Raw genomic sequence first — 11,468 nt, forward strand, 5'->3', positions numbered from 1 at the left:
CGCCGTCATTGGGAGAGAGAGAGACAGAGAGACCCGACAGCTCATTCAGCACAGCCCGAGGCCGCTAAGCCTGGGTGCGCCCCCAAGGCCCCCACAGCGGCCTGCCCAACGTTCTCACCCGGTGCCTGTCGGGATTGGCACCAACAGACCAATTGGCAATTGCGACCGGAGTGCCTTCTCTCCCTGTCATGCCGCGTTGTGCCCCCCCATTCTTTCCTCCAAGCTCCGGGTGGTGTCGATGGCGATGCCTGTCACCACCACCACCACCCCCCGGCCCCTTCCTGCCTTCCTCCCGTTCAGGGTCGGATCCACACCGGGCCATGGCTCCTTCCTGCCAGTGACAGATTTCCCGAGTCCCCTCTTACTCATCTTCCATCCACTCAGAACCAACGGAAATACGCCTCTTTTCGGACGTCTCTCACCACTGTCTGAGGTAACAGCTGGTGACTCCACAGTCTCTCCTCTCTTTTTTGCAGGAACTCGACGAAAGCAAGCGCCTGCCTTCCCTCTGAGGTTGGTAGGGTCTCCTCCACCCCATGTAGCTGTACCTTACAGATCGTGTGCTTGGCTCCCGGTTCCAGGTACAGGCACGGACATAGACAGGCCTTGCTCTCCCTAAGGCATGGTAGGTACTTCTCTCTGTATCCGTAGGTAGGTACGGAGTACGTAGTGCAACTTTGTACCATCAAGCCTTGGCTATTGTATTTCTCTTCTGTTTCTTTCTTTCTTTCTTTCTTTCTTTCTTGTTCGATGCTCTCCTGGCCCCCTCCCCCTCACAGTTATTCTGCTCGTTGTTGATGTTCAATAATAATTGAAACTTCCTTCACATCCAACCCTTTTCAGTCACCTGGCTGTTCTTGCACAGAAATACAATAGGGAACAACCCAGAAACAAGTCAAGCCAAAGCCCGCATCTTTGGTTCAATCGTCCCCAACTTACAACGCCCATCCCATAGTTGCATCAGCCTCCTTTTACACGCCCGGCGTCTCCAACGCCTGCTTTCACCTTACTCCAACGCCCTTCAAAAAACAGCGATACTGTACTTATCTCAAGGGGCCTTGTGTTGTACCTTACCTTACCTTACTCTTTGGTCACCTACCTAGCTATCCCCCCCTTCTTTCCTACCCTACCTTTACTCTCATACACCCTCTCTCAGGTACCATCCCAACTCCTCCTTTCATTCACTTATTCACTCAATCATTTCACTCACACTAAGTTACTCTCTCACCCTTCATCACCCTCTTCCTCTCGACATTGCACACATCCATCACCCGCACCTTATGTCAGGTTAGGTTAGGTGATCTCTGTTCCCTCAATCGCCCACTACAGCTTCCCTTAGCCTGTCTGCTCCATCTGGCCCGTTACGGTTTACCCCCCCCTCCCCTTCCACCTCCTTATATACCCGACAGATGCGTGATCCGTCTGGTCCCAGTGTGCGCACCGAAACAACTGGCCCTCCTGCGGCAGAGAACGAATCAGGATAGGGACCGTTTCTGGGCCCATCCCATCTCAACCTATCCCATCCCATCCCGATCCTGATTCTGATCCTGTCCTGTGCCCTGTGTGTCTGTGTCTCCCCGTCGCACTGCTCTCTCTCCTCGCCGCACCAGTACATACACACAGTCTCTCTACCTTACGGATACCACTACTTCGTACAGCTTGAGCCCTGAGGTAGCCCATGCAGGCCTGGTGTCTCTCTGGAGAGTGCCTCACCTCATCCACCTCACCTTACGGATACACCACCTTATTTACCCTGGGCTGTTGGATTCGTACCGTACGGATCCCCAAGCTGGGTGGCCCTGACCTGATTGAGGAGCTCCTGCGCTGCCTCTCTGCCATCACCTCACCCATCACCGCCGCCGCCGCCCGCCCACCAACGCCTTGTCTGTGTCGCCGCGCCCTCTGGGTATCATCCTTGACCGGGCCCCCAAAATCTCCTATTCCACTCAGCTACCCGGGGAAAACTAAGGGCGAGGCACATTAATTTCCTACCATGGGCGGCCGGAAGCATGCACCACAGCCGCTGACGCTGTCTGAATCTCAAGCTGCCTCCGATCAGCCTGAAGACGTGCCGCGCTCTGCTGAAACCCTCGCCTCTGCCGTTCCTCCAAGCGCTGGCTCTAAATCGCAATCCTCTCCCAGATCTCCGCGCTCTCCCTTTAGGTTCACTCCGAAAAGGCCCAGCGCCAGTGGCAAGCAGTCTCTTCAGTTGACCGACGAGCATCGAAACTTTCAAGATCAAGAAGACGACGACGACGACCTCGAGCAGTATCAACCCATCTCCTCCGCCCTCCACCGCGCCTCCGAAGACACGCCCCCTCGCCAGCATCATCAGCACAACCCCATCAGCCATCGTCAACAACAGCACCGCCCCGACGAGCCAACCCGAAGACCCTCCAAGGCCGCCGGCTTCTTCTTCAATTTCACAAAGTCTGCCAACAAATCGTCCCATTCTCTCGTCTCCCCCTCGCAGTCACCCTCACACCCTCAGCGCCAGCACCAGCAACACCAACAGAGCCCGATCCAGTACCCTGACTCGAGAGGCGAAAGTATGTCGAGGGGCCCCGACAATGCTCCTCCCATGAGCAGCCAACCCACCCAACCTTTAGGTACGAGGATAACTTTCCTGCTTGAGACCGCAGTGTCCACTGCCTGTGCAGCCAGGGCCCACTACCTGATCCATCCCCCGTTTCGCCTATCGTGAGACCATTTCTTCAGTCGCTGACCCGTATGCCATTTCACCAGCAGATCCGTCCTATGCTGAGCACTCCGTCCAAAAGCCCGCACCCACCCTGCCGTCCTGCTCCGACGTGTCTTTAGCCTCTGCTGCCGACTACGATAACTCTCCCGCCCAGCCCTCCTCGTCCAAGAAGTCCAAATCGAAGCCATTTGGTCTTCTGAGCCGCAGCAAGTCGCTTCGCGACAAGGACGGCTCAAGCTCTCGAGACAAGCAACCCAGCCCGGTGCCAGTAACGATCGTCGAACCCGAACCGTCGCATACCTCGACAAGTCGTAACCATTCGCTCAACAACACCAACACTGGGCCCGACAGGTTTGCCAGAGAAATGGTGAACTCTACCGGGCGGAATCGCTCGGAAGACCGCGCGTCGCCCCGGGAAATGAGCCACAAGGACAACCACAGGGAAAAGGATCACCACCCTCGGCAAAACTCGTCTTCGCAGAATGGTGGCTTTTTCGGAGGACTGAAGAGCGGCAGAGACATCATTAGCAACCGGTTATTTGGCAAGGGTGGCCGCAGTGGAAGCACGACGGAGAGGGAGCCTGTTATTGACGACGAGCACTATACGCTCAGGACAATCAACCTGCCTCTCGTCGAACAGACGCGTCGCACACGCATCTCGAAGCGCTTGGAGGACTCAAGAGACAAGACGGAGTTTTGGATGCCAGCATTCCCGTGGCGCGCGATCGACTACTTGAACTACAAGGGCTGCGATGTAGAAGGCTTGTACCGTGTGCCTGGCAGCGGTCCGCAGATCAAGAAGTGGCAGAGGAAGTTTGACGAAGGTTCGTTCATCACACATGCCCACGCAAAGTTGGCGACTAGCTTACCCTTTCTCTCTAGAGTACGATGTAAACCTCTTCGAGCAGCCGGATCTCTACGACATTAACATTATAGGCTCCATGCTCAAGGCTTGGCTCAGAGAGCTTCCCGACGAACTATTTCCCAAGGCAGCTCAGGAGCGAGTTGCGAGAGAATGCGCCGGCTACGAAACTGTACCCCCACTCTTGATTGAAGAGCTGTCGAACCTCTCGCCGTTCAACTACTACCTCCTCTTCGCAATCACCTGCCACCTCAGTTTGCTACTGGCGCACTCCGACAAGAACAAAATGGACTTCAGGAATCTCTGCATTTGCTTCCAACCATGCATGAAGATTGACGCGTTCTGTTTCAGATTCTTGGTTTGTGACTGGCGCGACTGCTGGAAGGGCTGCAAGAATGAGGCAAAGTTTATTGAACAGGAATATCAACTTTTCGACCAGCCGCCCCCAAAAGGCCTCTCGGAACCGCGCAAGCCCTCTCGTGAGACGAGCGAGGAGCCAGCAGCACCTGCAGCACAGGAAGAACCCATCCCTACCACATTGGACGACAGGGCGGGGTCGTCTTCGGCGGAAAGCAGTAAGCAGTCCAGCGCTGTCGCCGAGCAGCAGACCAAGGAGAAAGACAGGCGGCTAAAAAAAAAGCCCCTCCAACTTTCTGAGTCAAATGGCAGCGTCGCATCCAGCTCGACGATGGGTACGACGCTGACCATTGACAGCGGCCGCGAGCCGCGGGGCTCGAATGACTTGCGGCCCTTGTCACCCATCAAACCTCTTTCACCACTCGGCTTCTAAAACACCATTTTGAGCATCCTTTAGTTTCTTTCTTCCTCGAATACCCAGGCGGAACTCGTGTGTATAGGGAACACTTCAGCATCACCATCAACAACATCACTGACGACATTCACGCCACTGACGACTTCCGTTCTTCCTCCTCCGAGCGTCTCTCCCGGCCCCGGACCTGTGCCAAGCCAATATCGGATGTCACTCAAGTCATGGCATGAACAGATGGCTTTGAACCACAGGCCGGGTGCCTCTTCATTTGCGACACAGCATTATGCTATTTGGTATACCCCCAGGGCATCGAACCGTATCACAAAAGCCGTCGATTTTACTGTTTTCAGGGAACTGCGTTTGCCGAGCTCTCATCGACATGCAGGTTCCTGGCACCCAGAGCTACATCAGAGTGGCATCACCAGTAGTAGCTCTAGGTTTGGGTACCTAATTTTTTATTCCTTCTTTTGCTTTGGTGAGGTGCCGCGGATATAGCGTGGTTTGGTCTTTAGTAGCATGACAGGAATTGGGTGAGCGAGGAGCATTCACAAGATGCTGGATGGGGGACGGGCGACGATTCATAGGGCCACGAACAACATGACTGCAGGGGTTGATGGGATCTCTGTACAATATAGGACTCTTATATGTAGGACAAAAGGGGATTCGCGCGGCGACAGCTACGTCATATGCCCCCTTTTTTGCAAAACAAAATCGGAGGACAAGTTCACAGCAAGACTTAGATTGCTCGTAATAACGTGAGTTGTAGCGGGCCGAATCTTGGGCCACAAAGTGCTTCCATGAGCTTTTGAGATACCGATGCCCTTCTTCCATTTGACAAAAGATGCCGAGAATGATTTTTTCCACCGTATGAACGCCGTAACCATGTGCCAAAACCCGAAGCATTACATATTCCGCACCCAAAGCCTCCTCTCACTTCCCCTCTCCTCATCGCTTCTCCCGCTTCTCGCCGGCCTCGCGCTGGTTCTTTCGCATTTTTCTCTCGTTGCGCTTGATCCTCTCCATTCTTTCCCTCCGCTTGTCGCCCTGCCAGGTGGTGCCCTCCTTGCGCTTCGCCTCCTCCTTGGGATCGACCTCGACGAGCCAATCGTCCTCGCCCTTCTTGTTCATGCCCTTGTAACCCCACTTGGCGCGCCACTCCTTGGTGTCCTCGTCAAAGACGAGGTTGCGGCGCTGCTCGCGCGTCTTGGGCTTGATGCCGCGCTTGGCGGCGAAGCGCTCCCATTTGGTGGGCTCCTTGGCGACCGGCACGGGCTTCTCGCGCGGGAGGGCCGTCGAGGGGTCCGGGAGGGAGAGGAGGACACCCTCGGGGGTGCTCTGGAGGGGGCAGGTGGTGAGGAGCTGGTTGATGAGGGCCTGGGCGCCGTCACGGGCGGTGGCGGCGAGGGAGTCCTCGATGGCGGACTTGTCGAGCTCGAGGGGGTTGGGGTCGTTGGCCAGGAGCAGGCCTAGGTCGAAGTTGTAGGGCGTCGGCTTGTTGACTGCGACGGGCAGCTTGGGGCGCGAGATGGGGAGCGCCATTTTGTGTGTGTATTGTGTTTTCTCTTGTCGCGAAATCGGGTTAAGGTGCTGTCTATGGTTTGCGCTGGGTTTTCTCTTTCGAATGGGTTGAGTGTCGTGGGTGTCTTGTACCGGCGGTTGCGCAACCAAGGTGGTATACTCCAGAACTTTTTTTCTTTGGCTGGCTGGGTTTAGGAAATTTCGACGGGCGATAGCGATAAGAATCGGAACAACTGACACCGCCACGCCGGCTACTAATGCAGCCAATCAACGTTTCAAATTGGCCGGTGCACCTTGGTCCCCGTCATTGGGTGCTACCAGGGTGTGTGGCTTTAACGTCCCGAGAATTTACCATCGAACTTTTTGGGGAGAGCTTCCCAATCGCACGACGAACCAGCAAACTCCAAGGGCGAAAGCTGCGTCGGACGGAAAACGAATCGCTGGCCGGCACCCATTCGAATGGCATCATCATAAACCAGAACGAATACCCACCTCACCGATAATCGATCCAGGAAACCGGCGTCCTTTTTCTTCCTCCCCTGTTCCTCCGGCAATCGCACACACAATGGCTTCCGCAGCGAACTGCGCGCGGTGCCTCACCAGGCCCACGACCGCCGCAGCAACAGCCCCCCGACTCCTCTCGCAGCGCATCGTCCCCGTCATCACCGCCTATGCCGTCGCCGGCGCCGCCCCCTTCTCGACCTCGTCGGCCGACGCCGCCCCGCGCACCCTCAAGATGATTGGAAAGCACATCCGTCGCGGCAAGATCAACCAAAACTCCAAGAAGAAGAGGGACAACGTCAGGGTCAAGAAGCCGAACCCCGGCGAGAGAAAAGCGTTCCGCAAGCGCATCACGCTGAGCAATAACAACGCCCTGGCCGTCGAGGGCCTCAAGGAGATCACCAGCGAGACGCTCGCCGCGGCGGAGAGCAAGGGGTCCGTCGTCGGCCTGCCGGATAACCTGGTCGATAAGCTCCGGGCGCTCGAGGCGTTCAAGACGACGCAGAACTGGGCCTTGTTTCGGAGGCCGCATATGCTGGTCAGGGAGGAGACTGTCAAGCTTGCGGGCCGGCTGGATGCTGCCGTCAAGGAGAAGCAGACGTTGAGATTGGCATTGACGGGCGGCAAGATTGCAGGAAAGAGCATGCTGTTGCTGCAGGCCATGGCTCACTCGCTGATGAACAATTGGGTTGTCATTAACATCCCCGAAGGTATTATCTCTTCCCGACGAACACTGAAAGCGTCCCTCACTAACCAAGTAAATCAGGCCAAGACCTCACCAACTCCAACGCGGACTACAGCCCCGTGCCCAACACCAAACCCCTCCAGTTCTACCAGCCCACCTACACCTTCAACCTCCTACAGACCATCGTCAAGACCAGCGGCCCCGTCCTGGAGCAGTACAAGATCTCAAAGGAGTACCCCGAGCTCCTCCACGTCCCCAAGGACGGCACCCTCCTCGACATCGCCACCGCCGCAAAGGAGCCCGAGTTCGCCTGGCCCGCCTTCCAGGCCCTCTGGCACGAACTCACCACCAACCCCACGGGCCCCCCCGTCCTCGTCACCCTCGACGGTCTCTCCCACATCATGAAGATCTCGGCCTACCGCGACCCGGCCTACAACCTCGTCCACGCCCACGACCTCACCCTCGTCCGCCTCTTCGCCGACGCCCTCGCAGGCAAGACCCCGCTCGCCAACGGCGGCGCCGTCATCGCAGCCACCTCGCGCAGCAACGCGCCTCGCTCGCCCTCGATGGAACTCGCCCTCGCGCAGTCCGCCGCCGCCGCCGCGGACCAGTTCGTCCCCACCCCCGATCCCTACCTCAAGGGCTACGACGACCGCGTCTACGAGGCCGTCCGCGGTGTCGAGACCCTCGACGTCAGCGGCATCACCCGCCAAGAGGCCCGCGCCGTCATGGAGTACTGGGCTGCCAGCGGCCTCATGCGCGCGCGCATTGACGAGTCGTCTGTCGCGGAGAAGTGGACTCTTGCTGGTGGCGGTGTGCTCGGCGAGTTGGAGCGGGCAAGCTTGCTTAACTCGCGCGTGTTGCAGTACTAAAGGGGACTGCCGTCCAAGAGGGGAGTTTGGAAGAGAGAAAAAGGTGTAGAGAGAGAACGTGTATACATGTACTAGTGTACCAAGAGATGCCTGCTTGTAGAAGGGGGGGTAACAAAATTTTGTATTATACAACCATGTCATCTAAAGTCATGGGAATTCCAATCTGTTACAATAAGGCGTACAATGCTAAAGTCACAATTGTGCAAAGTTCAAGTAAGGTCACTTGCCAAAAGGATGATTTGATGCTGGGTTCATTATTTTTATTCCTCATTCGTACGACTGGACAGTCCATTCAGGGTACTTCCGCCAACAATGCTTCCCCTTCTTTCTTCTTCAATCATGTAAGAACCAAAACGCCAAGTCCCGAGGGCTTCTTTTTTGCGAAGCGAAACTATGAGAAAACAACACAAGATTGGAGCAACCGCCGCGCGACAAGACTACTGCTCCCACATCCCCACTCGAAATTCTTATTCGTCCCTCTCTGCGCCGTTGGAGGTGATGAAGACCAGCCTCGTACCATTTCCAGCCGTTTGCCAGACCTATTTTGTGAATTGTCAGTAGTGTTCATCGATGAGTGCGATAGTAACAACGGGTGGGGAAGAAACTTACATCAAGCTCATTGTACTCCTCCAAAGCCGCAAGCCACTGGTCCTCAGTGAAGCCCTTGGCAATGACACGCTCCTTGACCTTGCGCAGACTAAGCTCGACGCCGAGCTCCTCGTCGTCATCCTCGGCGTCGTCGGCACGGCAGGCGCCGCTGTCGGCGAGGGTTTTGACGAGGTTGTAGATCCTGCTGCTGGCGTTGAGGCGCTGGCGTCCGTTGGCGGCCTGCTCGGCAGCGAGACTCTCCTTGGAGGCCTCGACGAGGCGCAGGGCTTCATCGACGTCGTCGTGGGTGACCTCGTTGCTGAAGCGCAGGCGGGCGAGGGCCTGCGCGAGACGGACGACACCGAGGAGGGTACGCGGGGTGGTGTGGGTGAATTGTTCGCCCTTCTTCTCGGCGCGCTTTTGCTGGCCGCGCATGCGGACGTATGTCTTGCCGATGTACTCGGAGACGGAGGCGGGGACGACGGGGCGGTAGGTGCGGGCTTGAGCGACGTAGGAGCGGACCTCGTGAGGGGAGAAGACGACCGAGTCGTTGCCGATGTCTGGGTGACGCTGGTGCATGTGGACGTAGGTGACGTGCTTGGCGAGCTGGGCATCGGATTCGCGGGTCGGTGAGTCGAGGAGGAGGAAGATGATATCGAAACGGGAGAGGAGGGCGGCAGGAAGGTTGATGTTCTCGACGGGGGAGATGCGGGGGTTGTAGCGGCCGTAGATGGGGTTAGCGGCGGCGAGGATAGAGGTGCGGGCGTTGAGGGTGGTGGAGATGCCGGCCTTGGAGATGGAGATGGTCTGCTGTTCCATGACCTCGTGGATGGCGGTACGGTCATTGTCGTCCATCTTGTCGAATTCATCAATACAGCAGATACCGTTGTCGGCGAGGACGAGGGCACCGCCTTCAAGGACCATCTCATCGGTGACGGGGTCTCGCATAACGGCGGCCGTCAGACCGACACCACTGGAACCACGACCGGAGGTGTAGACACCACGAGGAGCGACCTTTGAGATGTACTTGAGCAACTGCGACTTGGCCACACCAGGGTCACCCATGAGGCAAATGTTCAGGTCACCACGAATCTTCATGCCGTCCTTGACCTCCTTTGTCACACCACCAATGAGTAGAAGAAGGAGGGCCTTCTTGACGTCGAGATGACCGAAAATTTCAGGGGCGATGGACTTGGCGAGGAGCTCGTAGACTTGGCCGGACTGTCTGTATTGGTCGATGCGACGAACCAGAGCGGGGTCGACAATCATCTCAGAGTAGGCCTTCTTGTGCTGAACGATATGGTGCGCCTCCACGTAGGTATCGGTCAAGAGGCCGGCCTTCATCGCCTTGAAGCCGGTGTAGGGCGTGGGGAGGAAGATGCCAGAAATGTCGACAACGTCACCGGGGTTCACCTTGCGAACAGAGGTGCCGTAGCAAAGTACGGTCAGAGTTCTAGGGATCTGGCCGATGGGCACCTGCTCAGCCAGCTCTTGGACCTTGGCCTCCTGGAAGGGCAGGAACTTGGATGCTCTCGAAGAAGGATGCAGTTGACCCTTGGCTTGGTTCGTCTTACAGTCTTCAGACGGGCATACGGTCAGGGGGCCGTATGACTTGTCGTTAACGGGCTGGAAGATTTCGCAACCGCAGCGATCGCAAGTGTACGCGCTGACTTGTACGATGGGCTTGACGTCTGAAACTCTTGTGGCAATGGCTCGGATGGTAATGAGATGGCCCAATTGCTCGCCCTTGACCTCTCGCACGGCAAGCGCCTTGGCGGGGTGGGAGGGAGTCTCGGATCGGGGCTTGAAGACGAGGGTATATCGGCGAGTGAGCTCGGCGGGGAACTTGTCCTCAGCGATGCTTGGGTCGGGCAGCTGGCCATCGACAGGCTCGGTAGCCTGCCTCTGCAAGATGTCGTTTCTCTGCTTTCTCCGCTCCATGAGAACATCCAGCACATCATCCTTGAAACTATCAACACTGTTAGTCATGATGCCCCTGTATGACAGGTGCTGGGGAACCGTACGTGACATCTTCGCTGGGTTGAGGCATAAGCTTGTCGACCGCTCTCGACATCAGCTCAACGTAGTGTTTCGTGTTGATTTCGATAGAGTGGACAAGCTGGAGTTCATCGCCGAGTGATGTCTCGAACTGCGAGAGTCAGTCCCAGTCCGCGGGCTTGATAGGGGGCGCCAGTGCAACTCACACTCGCTAAGTCGTCCAGGTCAATCAAGACCTCATCAATCTTGCGGTCTGCCAGGTTCTGCATCATAACCTTGTATTTCGGCCCGGGTGGACTCCTGGCCTGGCGACGGGTGCCGCGAGTCTCGTCATCCTCCATCACCTCATCGTCGCTAAAGTCATCCTCGTCTATCGTGATGTTTCCAAGGGCATGCGAAATCGTTTGCTCGGGGGACGCCTTGAAGTCTGTGAGGAAGGATTCAAGTGCATCTATTGCAGGTCAGCACGGTCATGATGGCGGTGCGGGAGAGGCCAAGAGCATCAAAGGGTTGAGCATACTCTGCTGCGCTTCGTAGGCTACTGGCGCCTTGAATTGACGGAGCGCCATCTTGACAGAATCTGTGCGATCTCGGCTGTGGGGTTTCCTTCAGTCTTGGGGTACGAATCGTGTATTCGACAGCAGCGATGCGATGATGAGGTTGCTCTACTTGGTCTCTGCGACAACCGCGGGGAGTGTGGACTTTGTGGTTCTGCTGCTATCGGATTGAAGATTATTTGGCGCCGGGTGGGGGGCTGGGAAGAATCGAATGTGAGATCAATGCGACCAGGGGTTCAGAAATTGGCCGGGCGACACGCAAGAACGCGTCGCGGTTAGGAAAGAGGGACGCGTTGAGCCACAGGGTTTAATTGATTTTCAGCCACACACCACTCGTACTTCGGTACTGAGTACTTTTAGCTGGTTCCTGAGGCGCAAGCTGTTGGACGGTGCACCTGCATCCAGTACGTACCGCCT

At 56.8% G+C, this 11,468-nt stretch overlaps 4 protein-coding genes across 4 annotated transcripts; 2 read left to right on the forward strand and 2 right to left on the reverse strand.

Moving 5' to 3' along the window:
• Nucleotides 1-1,993: 1,993 nt before the first annotated feature.
• Nucleotides 1,994-4,353, forward strand: BDP81DRAFT_319526 (RhoGAP domain-containing protein; the record flags this gene model as incomplete). The annotated part of the gene is made up of 3 exons (XM_060584442.1): nucleotides 1,994-2,609; nucleotides 2,749-3,525; nucleotides 3,584-4,353. The coding sequence occupies 3 exons, from the start codon at nucleotides 1,994-1,996 to the stop codon at nucleotides 4,351-4,353; spliced, it is 2,163 nt and encodes a 720-aa protein (XP_060445060.1).
• Nucleotides 4,354-5,277: 924 nt separating this feature from the next.
• BDP81DRAFT_394147 (ribosome biogenesis regulatory protein) lies at nucleotides 5,278-5,871 on the reverse strand (the record flags this gene model as incomplete). The annotated part of the gene is made up of 1 exon (XM_060587911.1): nucleotides 5,278-5,871. One exon carries the CDS (start codon nucleotides 5,869-5,871, stop codon nucleotides 5,278-5,280), a length of 594 nt encoding a protein of 197 aa, XP_060445061.1.
• A 377-nt stretch (nucleotides 5,872-6,248) lies between these two features.
• On the forward strand, nucleotides 6,249-8,122 carry BDP81DRAFT_406346 (mitochondrial ribosomal death-associated protein 3-domain-containing protein). Its single transcript, XM_060588974.1, has 2 exons — nucleotides 6,249-7,061; nucleotides 7,118-8,122. The coding sequence occupies exons 1-2, from the start codon at nucleotides 6,416-6,418 to the stop codon at nucleotides 7,906-7,908; spliced, it is 1,437 nt and encodes a 478-aa protein (XP_060445062.1). The 5' UTR covers nucleotides 6,249-6,415; the 3' UTR covers nucleotides 7,909-8,122.
• Nucleotides 8,123-8,212: 90 nt separating this feature from the next.
• On the reverse strand, nucleotides 8,213-11,234 carry BDP81DRAFT_22941 (DNA replication licensing factor MCM7). Its single transcript, XM_060582833.1, has 5 exons — nucleotides 11,015-11,234; nucleotides 10,701-10,945; nucleotides 10,521-10,645; nucleotides 8,518-10,465; nucleotides 8,213-8,447 (listed from the first exon to the last, which is right to left on the reverse strand). The coding sequence occupies exons 1-5, from the start codon at nucleotides 11,061-11,063 to the stop codon at nucleotides 8,376-8,378; spliced, it is 2,439 nt and encodes an 812-aa protein (XP_060445063.1). The 5' UTR covers nucleotides 11,064-11,234; the 3' UTR covers nucleotides 8,213-8,375.
• Between the last annotated feature and the right edge of the window lie 234 nt (nucleotides 11,235-11,468).

Source organism: Colletotrichum phormii (genome assembly GCF_030913505.1).
Source record: "Colletotrichum phormii strain CBS 102054 chromosome Unknown BDP81scaffold_10, whole genome shotgun sequence".
In the NCBI taxonomy this organism is placed as follows: Eukaryota; Fungi; Ascomycota; class Sordariomycetes; order Glomerellales; family Glomerellaceae; genus Colletotrichum; species Colletotrichum phormii.